The sequence below is a fragment of the Ictidomys tridecemlineatus genome, chromosome 11 (assembly GCF_052094955.1).
Source record: "Ictidomys tridecemlineatus isolate mIctTri1 chromosome 11, mIctTri1.hap1, whole genome shotgun sequence".
NCBI classification, from domain to species: Eukaryota; Metazoa; Chordata; class Mammalia; order Rodentia; family Sciuridae; genus Ictidomys; species Ictidomys tridecemlineatus.
This window is the reverse complement of record NC_135487.1, coordinates 43,048,124-43,066,050: the sequence shown is the minus strand read 5'-3', so window position 1 is coordinate 43,066,050 and position 17,927 is coordinate 43,048,124. Positions and strand designations below refer to the sequence as shown.

At 43.1% G+C, this 17,927-nt stretch overlaps 1 protein-coding gene across 3 annotated transcripts in view; it reads left to right on the top strand.

Annotated features, from left to right (window-relative positions):
• The window catches only part of Fyb2 (FYN binding protein 2), a 94,006-nt gene that overhangs the window by 10,600 nt on the left and 65,479 nt on the right, over nt 1–17,927 (top strand). For 2 of the 3 annotated variants that reach the window (XR_013427807.1, XM_078026340.1), the window contains exon 2: nt 16,431–17,178. Coding sequence is in view for 2 of the 3 variants with exons in the window: in XM_078026340.1 (XP_077882466.1) it covers nt 16,431–17,178 (748 nt within the window). In the remaining variant the exon portion in view is untranslated. The remainder of the gene's footprint in view (nt 1–16,430; nt 17,179–17,927) is intronic. The other variant, XM_078026341.1, reaches the window with a different exon arrangement.

Genomic DNA, 17,927 nt, shown 5'->3' with positions numbered 1-17,927 from the left:
CTGCTGCAGACCTGATGAAAGCCTCCTCTGGCAGGTGCCCCTGAGCTGAGCCAAGCAGGACAAATGCTTTTTGGATAATAAACAGGGAGAACATTCTGGGCAGAGGATAAAATGTGTGTGGAGGCATGGAGGCATTGATTCCCCCAACAAATATTTATGGAATGTCTTCCCTGCTCTGAGCACTATGTTAAAACTTCCAAGGGTGAATGAAAGAGAGTAGTAAATCCAGCAGAGTGGATGGATGGAATGGAGGAAGTGAGACTGCAGGCTTCCAGAAAAATAAGTATGTGGAGGAGGAAACGAGAGGCAAATAAATCGTTCAGGGCATGCCCATCAGATATCCCTAAATGGAAATCGGAAATGCTTTGAGATCTGAAACGCTCTGAAATTCAGAAGTTTTTGAGCACCAACATAATGTGCCGAATGTTTTGATATTTAGAGCATTTTAGATTTTGGATTTTCAGATTTGAGGTGTTCCACTGATAAACTATGCAAATATATATATTTTTTAAATCTGTAGAACTCCAACATCTGATCTCAAGCATTTTGAATAAGGGTTGCTCTACCTGTACTTTTGTTATGTTTTATTGTTTGTAATGCATTCTGCTATAAAGTGGGCACTGAACCAGTCATTGAATGAATGACTGCATGAACAATCTCTCTTAACCTTTCAAGCAAACTATGTACCTAAAAGTTCCAAGAGGACAGAGAACATTTGTTCCCCACTCTCACCACTTTTCTCTGCAAGGGACACCAAGATGCACAACTCCAAGGGACGCTGTTCACATGGTGGTCTACATCAAAGGCCCCTGTGGTCACTGTGTGACCAGTGCTCCTGGGGGTGGACAGCTCGGTATCCTGGGTTCATGTCTGATGTAGAGATTAATATCTGTCGGAGACAGGAAGGAACGCTACCCAGAGAATTCCGTCATCTACCCTCTGACTTCTCCAAGGGACATTTGTCCAATCACTGCTGTAAACCAGCATCTCCTTTTCATCAGCAGGGAAGAGACGTCAAGTGCCTGCTCAAACACACGTCTGGTTGGGGCGGAGCCAGGATGAAGCCCAGGCCTCTTTTCTACATAGCACACAGTTTCTTTTCAAAGCCATCAGTGCGTGGATTTCTCCAAAGGGCCAAGAATGCTTCTTTCCCTGGAAGGTACAGAGGTAGTGTGGGCACCACACAGCCGGCAGCCTCCCAAGGTGAAGGAAATCGGGAGCTGGTGCCTGGAGTCTTCATCAGCCAGAGGGCTCTGGCTTTGCTGATTCTTTGTTGTTATTGTTGTTGTCAGATATGCATGACAGTAAGGCAGATTTTGACATATTACATGGGATGGAACCCATTAGAATTTTGATCCCATTTTGGGGGTTGAACATGATACGGAGTTACACTGGTCAGGTGTTCGTATGTGAGCAGAGGAAAGTTATGTCCGATTCATTCTACTGCCTTTCTTATTCCCATCCCCCCTTCCCTTCATTCCCCTTTGTCTAATCCAATTAACTTCTCTTCTTCTCCTCCTTACTCTCCCTTGTTATGGGTAGCATCCACATATCAGAGAGAAAATTCAGCCTTTGGTTTTTTAAGACTTGCTTATTTCACTTAGTATGATATTCTCCAGTTATCAAGAATACAAGTAACAATAAATATTGTTGAGGATGTAGGGAAAATCTTCACCCATATATTGCTGGTGGGACTGCAAATTGATGCAACCACTCTGGAAGGCAGTATGGAGATTCCTTAGAAAACTTGGAATGGAACCACCATTTCACCCAGCTGTCCCAATCCTTGGTTTATACCTAAAGGACTTAAAATTAGCATACTATAGTGACATGGCCAGGTCAGTGTTTATAGCAGCTCAATTCTCAATAGCCAATCTATGGCACCAACCTGGATGCCCTTCAATAGATGAATGGATAAAGTAGTTTATATATACAATGGAAATGTAGTTTATATATACAATGGAACATTATTCGGCCATAAAAAAGAATAAAATTATGGCATTTGCCAGTAAATAGATGAAACTGGAGAATATCATGCTTGTTCTTTGAGTAAAGAAGATCCCCAGGTTCAATGAGAGGATTAGCAGAACACATACTTAGCATAAAGACTGTCAAGCATCAATTCTTATTGGTTGAAGAAATTTTGAAAGGGTCTTTCAAACACCTTCCAGTTGAATTTGTTGATTGCTTCCATCCAAAAATTTAGGCTGTGATAATGTATTAGAGCTAGGATTGAGGTCAGGAGGTCTGCCACTTATTAGTTCTTTCAACATAAGCAAGTACCTTGATCCTTCCAGCTTTAGCTTCTCACCTACACAGTGGAGTTGATCACTTCTCCTTTATATCCTGGTCTCAGAGTAAACAAAAGTCTGAAAGGGGCCTAACTCAATGTGATATAGTGAAAAGCTCTTGAGTTTTGAAGTTAGACTTTGACATAGTGCATTTGCTGTGACTATAACAAAATACCTGAAACTGGGTAGGTTATTTAAAAAACAAAAAGTACAGCTCTAGAAACTGGGAAATCTAAGCATGGTGCCAGCATCTGCCCAGCATCTGGTGAGGGCCTCCTTGCTGCATCTTAATGTGATGGAGGATGTCACACAGTAAGTCGGAGCAAGGATGCTAGCTTCTATCTCCCTTCCTTATCTTAAAATCCACTAATACCATCATGCCTCCCAATCCCACTTACTTCATTTAATCCTAATTATCTACCTAAAGTTCTACCTTTAAATACATTAATATCTGAATTTGCAGATAAATTTCCAGCAGGTAAGCGTTGGGAGTTGGGGAGAGGGACACATGCATACACCAAAGTCCTCACAGTTAAATCTAAACTTGTCTCTTATTGTGAGCTTGATGGCACCAGTGATAATGACAATTAGCCCTAGGAGAGAAGAGACCACACCCAGGCTCTATGATGACACACAACATGGATTGCCGGAATTAACTGACAATAGAGTAAACACTACTATTGTTTCCATTTTATTGATGGGAATTAAGGTGATGAAGACTAAATTCAAAACTGCCCACTGTAAATCAAAGGTCCAGAATCCAAACACAGATTAGCTGACTAATGAGCAAGGTTTTCGGTCTCTAGGCTAAACTTCTCCTAGCACTGGTTTTCTTATCTGTAAAATGGGGCTAGCTACACCTGCTGTTCTGGGTTGACAGGGGCATCTGGGGTTATATCTGGGAAGCAGCAGTTGCTGCAGCCCAAGGTCAGTAATGGCTTCGGTGTAGCAATGGGGTGTCGGTGGTAGGGATGACGGGGAGGGAGTGATGGTGAATATAAAGGAAATTGGCATCAGATCTGTTTTAAAAATTTTTTTTTTAGTTGTAGATGGACATAATACCTCCATTTTATTTGTTTGTTTGTTTATTTGTTATATGTGGTGCCGAGGATCAAACCCAGGGCCTCACACATGCTAGGCACGTGCTCTACCACTGAGCCACAACCCCAGCTCTGGCACTGCAGATCTTAAAAATGACATCCCTTGTTATTATCATGGAAAGAGGTATTAAATAGACAAAAAAAAAAAAAGGACTGTTTTCTCTTCTATAAAATGCAAAATACAAAAATACACAATGTTGGGCTGGGATGTAACTCAGTTGGTAGAGTGCTTGCCTAGCATGCTCAATGCCCTGAGTTCAATCCCCAGCACCACCCAAAATATGTGTGTGGGGGGGGGCCTGGTTTCATTTAGAAGGGTGTCTTTGATTTCTTTTACTGTTTTTTCCTGTGGCTGGGACTCTTACATAAAAAAAAAAAATCCAAGAAATTAAAATGGCTAAGGAGTTTACAACATGTACTGTGGGCTGAGAGCAATCCAGGGACTCAAAGAGGTCACTCAGCCCTTCTTATTCTGGAGTTCAGTAAATTGCACTTTACATGTAACTGTCCATCAACCCAAAGGACACTGAGTGACTGTTCTGTCGGGGTGACGGAGGGCAGCGGGGAGAGCAGGAAGCCCTCTCACAGAAGCACAGCTCTGTGGTCTGTTTTCCCATCTCTTTGGCGGGCAGTCCCGTTCTTGCCCCAGGTTCTGCAGTGCCAATGAGCATGGGGGACAGCCATCAGGGAGGTAGTCGGAGAACTTGGCCTGTTGGTAGAGACCATAAATTCTGACGTCGGGTCCCAATCCCCAGGCTGCCAACAAAGCTAAACTTGAGCCCCTTTGCAGGGAGCTGCATTTTAAAATAGGCATCTGTGGACAGAGAGTCTAATTTTTCCTCTGAGAGCCTTTCTCCACCCACAAAGTGCCACAAAGCGACCTTTTTGTGCGTGGAAACAATCCCAATCCCCATTGCATCATTTGGGGGGGGGCAGGATTTCCTGAAAGACATCATTAACCTCGTCTGTCTGCAATGACTGGTTGCCTCTCTTGGTGGTTCACACTGCTTGGGGTTTTCTCTACAGGCCCATGCCTTAAGTAAGGGAAATCGGAGATTCAAAAATATCATTGTCATAGTCACCATCCCTGCGTGCAGTCAGAACCATGAAAATGCCCATTTGGGTTGATAAGTTTGTTTCAATGATTGGCACAGCTGGGGTGCAGCCCAGCCCCATTTCTCACCTCTCCTCCTCTCCTGTCTCAGGCTCTGGAATCTCCATTGGCCAGGATCTCTCAAGCCTCCCGTCTTTTAAGGTTCATCTCCTCAACCTAAATGCCCCACACTTTGACAGTCACGCTCTTCTTTCTTCTTCATCTCTTGCTTTGTCTGCAAACGTCCCCTTGCTACTCAAACCCAATTAGGTTTTTCCCTGTGCTGCCCCTGGTGCGGCCCTGTCACAGCGGTGACCCTGGGTTGCTGTCACTGTCTGTCTAAGCGGTCTTTTCACAAGCCTGGACCCCAGGAGGGCGAGGCGTGTGTCTTATTCATGTATGGTGTCCACAGTAGGCACTCCACAAATAAGTGAGGGATGGATCTGGAGAGAGAAGAGGGAGCCCCTGTCGTGAAGGAAAAGGTGCGCTGGAGCAGACTCGTTTCAGCACGTCACAGGCTGTGTGGGGCATGCGTCCTCGCTGGGCGCAGATCTCAGCTCCAGCGCTCAAATGTTTTGTGACCTGAGCGAACCTCAGGAAATTCAGGCACTTGGTTTTTGTCTTCCTCTTTGGGAGCAAGCTGAGAAGCCAGTTGTAAGGATTAGAGTAATTGTCAACATACACATGTGGCTATGCATAGGATTGGAAATGCAATGTAAAAAAGGGTCATGTTCTAAGAATTAATGCACCTTTCTTTTATCTAGAACTGCTCCTAATTTTCCCTCATCTTTCATTCATAAATACATACAAAGGCTTTTTAGTCAGTTCAGTTTAATTAAAAATGACATGAATTGTCTATCTCTCTGTGTCCAGGTACAATGAGAGAAGTATAAGTGGAAAAAAAAATTAATCCAGTCCATACCTCTGAGGACTCGCCGTGTGAGTGGGTGTGGGTAAGCAGACACCCATATACATCACTAAAATACAATTAGGTAACTGGAAAGATAGGGGTAAGCTGAGGCTGCTATGAGAGCACAGTGCAATTGCACTTGTGGGAGAGACTGATCAAAATATGAACAAAGTTAGCCCAGCAAATACGTACAGAAAGGGCATTCAGGGGCTGGGGCTATAACTCGGTGGAAGAGCACTTGCCTAGCATGTGTAAGGTACTGGGTTTGATCCTTAGCACCACATAAAAATAAATAAATGAAATAAAGGTATGGAAAGGGCATTCCAGGTAGAGTGAACCGCATGAGCAAAGGTACGGAGGCAAGTCTGGTTTTCCAGATGGGCTGAGTTGGAGGCAGGAAATGGTAGGAAATGAAGCTGGAGATGCAGGGAGGACAAGATCAGAGAGAGCCTTAGGTGTTCAGCTGAGGATTGTAAATCTTATCAGGTTTACAGGGGAACCTTTGAGGAGTTTTAAATCAGGGTGGCATGATTGGAACACGATTTAGATGCATCATTGATGTGAGATGAATTGTTAGTTCTCTGAGAAAGCCATTTAAAAGAGAGTTTCCTCTAGACTATTACTCTAGAAATCTCTTCATTCATGCTTTCAGTATTACTTTGGTAAATATTTACTGAGCACTTGGAGTCCACCATCATGCTTGAACCTGTGGGCTCTATCAAGATGAGTATGCTTTTCTGCCTGCCCTAAGAAGCTCATGGGAGATGGGAGGATGAGACATCCCTTTGAGTAGTTGTCATAAGACAAGAAAAGTGTCAAAAGGTATAAGACCGAATGAGATTTACAGATGAAAAGCTGTAAGATATTTCCAGGTGAATTCTTAGGCCAGATGCTGAGCTGGCAATATAATAAGCTCAAGATGATTCATGAAATGAGGACTCCCCAGAGATTCTGTTTCAGTGGAGCAAGTTCTGGGTTCCCTGAGATACCCCAGTATACGAACCAAGGATAACAATCATCGTCAGAAGAGGCCTGGGCAGAGGATTAAATTTTGAAGGGGACCATGATAAAGGCTTCAGGGGAGCATTTGAGCTGTGCCTAGAAGGATGAGTAAAAATTTGGATAGTTGATATCTATAAAGGACATTCTAGATATTTCAGATGGTGGGTAAAGCATAGGCTAGGGTGGGATGTAAGAAAGCATGACCCACATCAGGGGGAGCCTGAGATACAATGGGGAGGGGGTGGCTCAGTGGTAGAGTGCTTGCCTAGCTTGCATGAGGCCCTGGGTTTAATTCCCAGCATCGAGAAAGAGAGAGAGAGAAGAGAGAAGAAAGAGAGAGAACAGTGGATTAGGACCAGATCAAGGAGATGAAGAAGTTATCATCTTAATTGTTGACTAATTGTGAAAATTTTTTTTCAAAAACAGTGAAATTTTAGAAAGCAACTATATTTTAGAGACATCAGATCAATGAAGAGGTCTTTAGGTGAGGCTGAGTGGCCAGTTAGAAAATGATTACAAATATCTCAGTTGAAGACAACTATGGGACTAGGGAGTATCCACAGTCAGAGCTACCATTTATTATGCCTGAAGCTGGATAATTGATTTGCTTTTTTCTTCCTCTTCTTTAACCCTTGAAAAAAATCCTAGGAAATGAATAGGAGCAAGTCCATGACACCTTTTTCCATAATCCCAAAATCTAATAAGCTCTGAAAACCACTAATTTGTCATAATGGTTGTGACATCAAAAGCCTAACTGAACCAATATGAGACAATTTATGGTCTTTATTTATCCTGAATTAGATGAAACATTACTGTGTTTTGCTGCAGAAATAGTCACAGGTTTGACTGCAGCGTGCTGCCTCAGACCACACTTGAGTGTCTGTATATAGAATTTGTTATACAAATTCTTTCTAAAACTGGAAATTTTCTGAATTCCAAAACATATCTGGCTCCCCTTTTCATATGAAGATTGTAGACCTAAGTTAGGGTTGTTTTGTTGATGTTAAAGCTAGATCTTAGGGAATCCAAACAACTTTTCAAAGATGGAAGAAGAACTTAATCCTTATGAAGGGGAAGGAAGAGGTGGCTGGAAGGGGTTAGACAGGTGGGGGTGTTGACACAGTTTTCCTGTCAGTCACTGGGGAGATGATCAATTATAAAGCCATAGTACTGTTAGGACTCTTGGATGAAAATTTTAATGGTTCTATGAATGATGATGGGTGGAAGGGTAGATGGGTGGATGGATGGAAAGATCTGCATGTCGAGAAGAGCACAGGCAGATAGAGACTAAAGAGTGGCAAAGTGGTATGATGTAAACTCCACCGAGAGCCCCTCTGCACCAGTATATCTGCTTTCCTTATTGCCCTGAAGGCAACTGAGTGTCTTCATTACTTCCTTGAGTGAAGTTTTCAAAGGCCCTAACTACAATGGCTTCTGGGAAGAATAACAACTTTCTTCTTTCTTTCCCTTTTGAGCTACCCTCTTGCTGTTCTGATCCGGTCACCTGGAATCACAATGGCCCTTCCCGCCTCCATGCCTTTACCTGTGCTGTTCCTTTAGCCTGATATGTCTTTGGCGCACCCTCTCTCCAATGAAACCCCATTCGCCATTCAATTCTACTTCCTCTGGAAAGGATTCCCTAGAAGAGCTTTGCCAGACTAACTCTGGATTCCACTGTGTATCTTTGGACACCCTATGCAGTACTATGTTTAGGTCCCTCTTTACATACTGCCTTCACTAAAGGGGGATCAAATGTTTTGAATTGTTCTGTTTAGATTGTTCAGCTCTCAGCTGAAGACACCGTGAGGGAAAGACATAGTTTCCAAATTGAAAAAGATGAAATTTGATGGGAAAGCAGACCAGTGAATGGTTATGATAAGCTGGAGTGTGGTGAACACCAAGGCAGATCAGTAGCCCCAGACAAGTGCCCGAGGCATGTGGTCCAGACCTGGAGGAGGATAGGAGGTTGGGGAAATCAGTGCCTTGAATGAGACTTTAATGGTATTCCAGAAAGCCATTATAGGGATGATCAATGGAACTAAATTTGAGGCCAATGAATTACTGGTTTTGCAGTACTAAGATAAGATAAGTAGTAAGATAGGATCCAAGGGTAGGATATCTAAATTGACACTTTGAAGATGATCAATATCTCTGGAAATCAGTGACTGAGGCCGGATAGTAGGCGAGATTATCAGAAGTGACACCGGGATGTTGGAAGGATTATCGACATGGATTGGAGTTTGCTTATTGCCATGCAAGTAGTCAAGGAGGGTGAGGAGTGAGCCAGAGGCAAAAATTCCTCAATAAATAAAGGTAATGGCCAGTGATATTTAAAAGTTCTCCAAAGGGAGCAGTGGGCTTAGTTTGGCATCCTCTTCACAGGAGATGGTATTTCTGAGGAAGAAGGAATGATCTGGAAGCATCAGTGGGGAGCTGGGAAAACACTATCCCCCACCTGGCCCAGGAGGAGAAGAGCAGAGAAGGACGAAGGGATATGCATGAAAGCATCAAAGGAGCCCCTCTCCAGGGCAGGCACCAGTTAAAGTTAGAGAAGAAGGTGGAGGGCACATTCATAGACGAGATTGAACAGGTCAGCAATTTTGCTGACCCCTGACCAAGTGGCAGAGACCAAGTTAACAGAGACCAAGTCAGAAGCAGAGAGCTCAGGGGAAGGAGTGGGGAGGGAAGAATGAGAAGTGGGATTTAGTTAAGGATGTTAAACCGGTCTGAGGGGGACAGAGCTCTGTGTTAACAGACTGGCCTGGCTTTTTGACAATGACCCCGACTTACTGTAATGCAAGCCGTGATGGCCTGATGTTTTAGGGGAGGTGGGTCATGGACTCGCTGGCTGTTGCCTACCTACCATTTAGGATTGGGAGTGCAGGGGCTTTACTGATCATCCACAGGGTGCTGTGATGAGGGACAGCAGAGAACAGTTTTGATGAGTTGGAGTGGGATAAGCACAACAGAGGAGAGCAGTCTCATAGGTCAGACTCTGTCAACTGCCTTTGACATCCTCAGTGGGCAGTGTCCTGGCTGGGGAGTGAGAGATTTTACTGGTAGCTCCAGGAACTCTAGATATGACCACTTAGCACTTACCAGGGTCTGCACTCCTGCCTGAGGGTCAGCAGGAACAAGCATTGGTCCTTATATCTTTGTGATGGAAACTTCTAACCTTCCCATTCTGTGTCTCTGACCAGGGTAGGTGAGAGGAAATCAAACGGTGTTCTCTGCCCTGCTGTTCTTATGCCTGACCCTGCCCAGGGGGCTTAGGAATTAATCACTGGCACTAGGAAGACAGCTTCACCATTATCATAGCCCCTGGAATGGCAAAAGTTGAAGTGAAGCCCTTTTATTCATGAAGGTGTCTCAGATGCTATTTTTAAAAACGTCTACTCTCTTCCATCCCAGCTAGGATTTGATAGCTATTACTGCCTCCCTTCCTGGGCACATAATTCCTTGGCTTCTGCTGCCCCGTCTGTGTCTTGGATCTTGAGCTGGCATATTACTTAGGGTGAAAGTCTTTGCTCACCAGGAGAAGAGTGTTCAGACCCGTGATAAAGCCATGCTATCAACATTGCCTGTGTTTTTCCCCGTAGAGGACAATATTCAGAAAACTTGCAGAAATTCAAAACTAGTTAACGTTTCTTTTTAAATCAAAGTATGCATTGAAGTTGCATCCTCTCCTTTTGGAACTTATTTTACATATGTTTTTATGACAGCTTTCACATGCTGAGTCACTTCTGATCTATGTGCTCACCTTTGGTTCTTTTCCATGTCATCTTGCTACAGGGTGTGATGTGTGCCATCATAGGTGTGAGTCTGAGAGCTGTGACACAGAAGGAGGATACCTCTCAGCCCTCCACATGAGGATGTGCTGAGGAGAGCATGGAGCAACCATTCATATCATACTTTATAAACCAAATATAAGGACATATGGTTCATAACAGAATTTTTCTCATTTGCAAATTTATTTTGAAAGGGTATAACACTGAATTGTGTTTTATCATTTGTTTTTGCATTTGCATACCACCTTTTAAATTACATTGAATCAGAACTATCTTGAAAATCCAAGACTACATAGTCATAAAAGCCATGTAATTTATTACACATTTAAACCTTATGTCAATTATATCAGAAACAATGTTTTTTCCCATGTCAGTATAAATAACAAAAAAGTCTGAGAGAGTATTTAAAAGGAAATGCAGATTGGTTTCCTGGGATTTTAATTTGTTTGTTTTGATCAAGTGATTACTGCTTAATTTCTAAAGCAAATGTAACATATTCAAAATTGGTTATCTTTTATCTATGAAATTTCTATGATACAGCCAAAGAATTAAAAATTAGAGCTAAATTTATAAGTAAGGAATATAAGCAGAACAGCTAAAAGGAGCTCTGAAATCATACAGACTTGGATTCCAATTCCTATACCACTTTCTATGTAAACTGGGGCATGAGTTAACCTTTCTTTACCCCCAAGCTTACATGTAACATGAGGCAGTGATGGTGCCTGTTTTATAGGGTTGCTGCAGAGATTACTTAAGATAACATATATATATGGCCAGGCAGTAGCACACAACCTATGATCCATCAACTCAGAAGACTGAGGCAGGAGGACTGAAAATTTTAGAGGCCAGTCTCAGCAACTGAGCAAGACCCTGTCTCAAAAAGGGAAAAGGAGCGATACAGCTCAGTGGTAGAGGGTCCCTGGGTTCAATTCCCAGCACAAGGAAAATACACACACACACACACACACACACACACACACACACACACACACACACACGAGTTGATGTTGATGAGAAGAGAATAGAAAAAAATATAGTTATCAAGTGTCTGAAACTAAAAAGGGGGAATTTCTTCTCACAAAGCTGATATTATAGCCTTCCTATTATGTGATCTAAAAAATAAAATCAACCCCCCAAAATTGTCTAAATGTAAGAAAGCAAATTCTTGGGTTGAAGGAGTCCAGGACAGAGCGTCAGCTCTGAAGCCATATAGCACAAGCTCTGACCCTTCCTAATATGTCCTTGGGGAAGTCATTTAGGCCCACAGTGTCTCAGTACCCGTGTATGTAAGTTGGGAATACACTGGGTTTAAATGAGTTAATGTATATGAAGTACTAGAACAGTGCCTGTTTTATTATTGATATGATTATTCCTTACATTCCTGTAAAACAAAAACTGGCTGGGAGAAGTTTGTTTTATTGAGCTTTGTTCTGCTGGTTTAACTAAGTATATTCCTCTAGCTGTGATAATAATGGCACCTAGAATACTGTTGTGCAAACTGGAAACCATTTCCCACTTGTCTCATGCTCCTGAAAGAGCAGTTTCTTTGTTTCTGGTGGCTGGTTGCCACCTCCTTCCCATATCAAAGAGATAAGCCCCTTCTGTTTTGAGGACACCACTGTCTTTTATCTTAGATTATTTCCACAATATTTCTGTATTGTTTTGGCCTGTGTTTCCACATGAGGTATCTGAGGCTCGCAGGGTCCAGATCAGGAGTGTGCAGGCTGTTTTCCAGGGCTATTTTCTAGGTTGTCTTCTGACCTTATTGTGTTTAGATACTTTACTTCAGTGGTCATTCTAAGCTGCCTTCACAAAGATAATAGAAGAAAAATTTTAAATTCTAAGCAGTTTTAGTTCATGTGAACCTGCTCACTTATTCAGAGCATTCATTCACTGATCCATTTATGCTCCAAAGACTCTGTAAACTGCCGGGCTAGTGCCGGTGAGACCAAGATACTATTCTTATCTTCCATGGATTCTGAAAGCTTGTACATCGAGGACTCATTCATTCACCAGTGTGGACCGAATAAGCTTCCACCTCTTAGTGCTACAGCAGTGACCAAATATTGAAATACCGACAAACTTGTTATCGGATTGAACTGAAAGGATGTGTTATAGATTATTCTGGAAATTACTAGGAGGCCCCAGGGATGAGCTCATCTGCTATAGCTAAGAGAAAAGACTACTGTCCACATGGAATTATTCCAGTGGGAACCCATGGATGTTGCTGTCCATTGCACAATGCAGCAACCTTGGCCTTGGCCACTCCCCAGGGACACACGCTCATGCTCATCTCCTCACTTCCCGTGGACACCTTTGCTTGGAAGAATTCCAGCCAAGAGAGTGCCAGGGAAATGTGGCTCTAGGGTGTACAGTCTCTGCACTCGGGGAAGGTTCACTGTCTACACGCAGGGTAAGGTAAGCAGGGCAGGCTGCTTTACAAGGAGTGGTCATGACAGATGTGACCGAAATCACACTTAGCTGTCAAGAGTCATCACATTGGTATTTTGCCTTTCATGTTGAAGATTCAGCTCTTTACCTTCAGAAGACCTGGCCTCCACCTCCTCCAGCGTCTCCCTCTGGACACTGGGACTCTACTAAGGTGGAATTGCTCTTTCTTCCCGTATCATTTCATCCTGCTCTGCCTCATTCATTCTGCTTTCTCTGGGTTCCTTTCCTACCATTCTTTGCTTGGCTGGATGTTTCAGCTGAGAAGTCTTCTCCAGAAAGCCTTCTTTCTCTAGGTCACATTTGAGTCTCTTTTTTTTATGTTCACATAAGCAGATTTTGTGCCACATATTGATGATTTCCTCTGTTATGTTAGAACAATCTGTTCATGTCTCTCTTCCTCATTCCATGAGCTGCAAAAGGTCAGGGATACCTTCTTCATCTCTGTACCCCCAGAGCCTGGCATAGGGTAAGCCACCAATATGCCTTTTGAAATGACACAAGTGGAATTTTGAAAAAGTAGGAATTGCTTGTTCAATAAATTGGGAGGAAGATGGACATTTCAGGCTGAGAAAATAGCACATTCAAAAGTACAGGGTCATAGAAGAGCAAAACGGGTTGAGAAACAGGTGCACAATTCATGGAGAGAAAAAAAAGCCCACTGGGACAAAATGGCATCAGAAAATTAACAGGGTTGGGATTAGGATGGGTCTTGGGTGCTAAGCAAAAGTGTTCAAGCTTATTTAAAAGCTTTGGGAAGCCAAATTGAAGGATTTTAAACATATAATGGACTTACATGATCAGATTTGTGTTTTTAAACAGATTTGTTTAACAGCGGAATAAATGGAGGATTAGAAGGGCTCAGAGTAGAACCAGAGAGACTGCAAAGAAGTCATTCCAAGTAATAAGGGAGACAGACCTGAAGGCAATGGAAATGGCATGAATAAGGGGCAGGCTCGTGGGCTGCTTAAGGCTACAGATCAGTAGGATTGGTTGGGCTACCTATGCAGCTCAGTGGTAGAGCACTTGCCTTCCATGCACGAGGCCCTGAGTTCAACCCCCAGCACCTCACCACACCTCGTCCACACACAAAAAATATATTATATACATATATGTACATAAAAATATAGAAAGATATTTCTATCCATCTATCTATGGGTGCATGGGTGCATGTGACGAGGTGGGGGGGAATTGGGGGAATTGGGGAACTGATTTGCTGTGGGAACAGAAAATTGAGACTGGTTTAGTAGAAGGCCACTCAGCCACCTCTCAGAAACTCTTCTCATGCTCAACCCTGAATTCCCACATATGGGAATGACAAATGACAAAATGTATCATATCTCTTCCCATCTACAGCAAGGGGAAAAAAATCTAGATGTTAGTGTGGAAGGGGTTTTGGAGGGACCCAGGCTAACCCCTAATTTGGTGCATGACTGAGAGAAGGAGTGAATTCTCCACTCTTCCCCTGAAAATCAGTAGCCAGCATCCAGTCCTGTCTCCATTGCATCTTCTATTTAATTCTCCACTCAGCACTCGTCTCTAACATTGTCTTGTGTGTTTGCTTATTTTCCATCTCTCCCTGACATTAAGATGTCATATTTAAGGGCAGAGTTCTTGACTATATCAAACAGTGTTCTGTCTATAGAGTGGATGCTTAATGAAAATTGGTTGAAAAAGGAATGAGTCAGGTACAATCAGGTCTGCCCATCACCAAACCTGTTATCTCTGCACAGGACCTTGGTTTGGAGGTTATCAAATTCATAATTCCATTTCCTACTAAGACTTTGCTCAGTCAGTTCCACAGAGATTAAAATCTATTAAGCAATAACATTGTACTTCACATGGCTTCAGATACAAAGAGCTAAACATAAGCATTATTATATGACTTCAAGAATATTAGTCATTGACCTACGTACACCTGTTAGGAGGGATGATATAAAAAATAAGTGTTGGTGAGGACATAGATAAGTTTTGGAATCATTTTACACTGTTGGGAATGTAAAATGGCACAGTTGCCATGGAAAACAGTATGGAGGTTTCTCAAAAAAAAATTAAAAATAGAATTGCCGTGTGATTCCACTTCTGGGAACCTACCCAAAAGAACTGAAAACAGGGTCTCAAAGGAATAATCTCTATACCTAGATTATAGGAGCATCACTCACAATTGCTAAAGCAAATATCTGTTTTTATGGCTCTTGTTCAACCCAAGTTACCCATTGATGGATGAGCATAAACAGAATGTTTATATATGTATGTATGTATGTACACATACAATCATTCAACCTAAGAAGCAAGAAAATTCTAATTCATGCGGCAACATGGCTAACCCTTGAAACTATTGTGCTAAGTGAAATAAGCCAATCACCAGACATCAAATGCTGGATGATTCCATTTATAGGAGATAACTACAATATTTAAATCCAGAGGGAGAGAATGTAGAGTGGGAGGGTGGAATGCAGAGTTCTTGTTTAGTAGGTATAGACTTTTAGTTTTGAAAGATTAAAAGAGTTCTGGAGATTGGCTGCACAACTGTGAATCTACTAAACACTGCTGAACTATATACTTCAAAATGGTTAAGATGGCATATTATATGTCATGTGTGTTTTGCCACAATTTAAAAAACATTTACCACTGAGGTATGCATATCTGTTACCTTATTTATCCTTAAAAGAACTCTGAACTGATACTAGAAATAGAAGTCCTATTTTATAGTGAGGACAATAAGGCTCAGAGAAGTGAAATGATTTGCCCAAGGCACACAGCAGAAGAGGGCTAGGCTGAGCTTCACTGAGGCCTCCTGACTTCATGCCCAGTGAAGGCTCCTGCCATGTCCAGGGACAGGAAGTACAACTGGATTAACTTGTCTGCTGGCTTAAGTGTAAGAAATCAACTCCTGGCAATTTGTGGAGAGAGCTGTAAAAGTGTCCATGGGATGTGGGTGTGGCAGGGGAGAAAAGAGAGAGAAGTCCAGCATACAAATGCAAGCCAGTTCCCAGAGACCTGCTTTAGGCCTCTTGTTCAATTCCCTCCCTCCCTAAATCTTCAGAGGGCAGGTGTGAGTCAACTATAAACAGTGAGAAAAGGTCACCCAACATTTCCCCAACTGGCAAGCTAAGAAGTCCCTGCCATGGAGACGGTCTGTGTACATGACATTAGAAACCTGCAATGTGACCTGGAGAGAGTAGTGGCTCTTGCTTTTTGAAAAGGCTCCATTAGATGCCCTCCTTCCTGCTAAAAAGGCAAAAGATGATGAGATTCACTGACACAAATAAACGAGGTTCAGTGGGAGAAAGTGGGGGGCTGTAGGAAGAGCATGAAGCAGGAGTCAAGCCTCTATCCCCAGGCTCTGGTTGACATCACCACAACCTACTTTCAGACATGAGTCTGAGCCCAGTTTAGAAAGAAGAGTAGATCTCCCATGGGGAGCTGAAACTACCAAAGGATCATTGAGCTTTTATTTGTCATGGACCTACTATGTGTCTGGCAGTGATGGACACTTTATCTAGGGGAGCCCTGATCCTTTATTAGTATCTGCAAGTATCCTTTATGTGCTATGAAAAAAATAAACATAGCTGAAGTGGTTCAAAGAGGAGACAATCATTTCTTTCCATCTCACATAGCCAGTAGCTTTACTGACTGAGATCGCCAACAAGTAAGCGATTGGATTACATCTGCCATTAAAACTCTTGAACATGTATAGTGAGGTCAGCTAATCACACTGGCTTTCTTTCTCCTGAAATAATGAAGTTTTTGTTTGTTTTGTTTTCTTTTTTCTTCTTTTTTTTTTAAACGCTTTAGGAAGGAGTGAAAAACTTCAAGGAACTTCGAGCCAAATTTCAAAAGTTTGATGCTCCAACTCTTCCAGGACCTATTAAATTCCCAGCAGGTGACTCTCAAAAGGATGAGGTGGTATGCACACGGCCAATTCCGATCCTGGCCAAGGGGAAACCCCTCTCTTCCAACCATAATCAGCCCCTACCATATTCTTGCAATGGTGAGTCCCCACCTCAGAAAACCCAGAAAACCAAGGTGACCCAGAGGAGTGAAATTCGGAAGAGTTCAAGTTCCCCAGGACCTCTAGCAAAGTCTACTGTGTGTTCCACAGGAAACTTCCAGAAGGCCTCTGTGCTGTTGGATGTGACTGGATCAAAGGCCGAGGTAACCCCCAAGGAGAGAGTGGTGGCCTCCAGCAGCTTCAGAGACAAGCTCAGGAACTGGGAGAAGGTTTCCTCTCAGAGAAACGAGACCTCGTCTGCCCTTCCCCTCTCTGATTGTGGAGGGAAGGCCTTCCATTTGGAAGGGCAAAAAAGCATGGGGCTTGCCCCAGAGAAGCCCAGGAAAAAGCTGGAAACCAAAGGAGCCCAGACCCTTCCTTCTCAGAGGCACTTGACGGCCCAAAGAAAATCACTCACCATCTCTGAAGACCCCTCTTCTCGACTTTCTCCACGCAGCAGGAAGAGCCAGGAAATCTCCAGTCCTGAGAGGGGCCTGGCAGGCAGTACCTGCCAGCCTGTTTACGAGTGTGAGCTTGACAGCCAGACCCCAGGTAAGAAGTAGACCGGGGAACCGGGGAAGGGCCATTATGTTTTTCTAACTAAAGCCTGTTGATTTGGAGTGGTCATAGGTGGGTCTGGGCAATGTAGCCTGAGGATTGTAGGCCTATCTGTTAGAGTCTCAAATTTGGGTCAAGTGCTCAGTCTCCTGGAATTCATTGCAATGCAGTTTGGGCATCTTGGATATGATTCCTAGACCTGGTTCTTACACAACTGCAGGAACTCAGGCAATCTACAAATTTCTTAGAGCCTGGTCTGCTCTCCTACAAATCAGAGCTGTCACCAGACTTTGTTGGTAAATATCACAACCATCTCAGGCTAGAAACCCAGGAGTGAAGCTCTGTGCTTTCTTCTCTCTCATTCTTTACATTGAATCTATCAGTCATTGCTTGGTTCTACCACAGAGGTGAGTTCAGAACCCCCGGACTTCCATATAACTCTGCCCCCTGCTCTTGCCACACCATCATCTATTACCTTGGCCACTGCAGTAGCTTCACGGGTCTCCCTGCTTCTACATTCTTAAGTTTTGTTCCCTTCCTAGTAGGCAGAGTCGCCCTGCAAACATAAATCAGATCACATCATTCTTCCGCACAAAGTCAAGTCCAATCATTAACAGGGATTCATGCAATTTAGTCTTTGCCTGCTTATCTTGCCCTCTCCCCTCATGCCACTTTGCCTTGATAATCCTTATCCCATGCTGATTCCATCCCACGTCTTTGCCCTTGTCAGTCCCTCCTCCTGG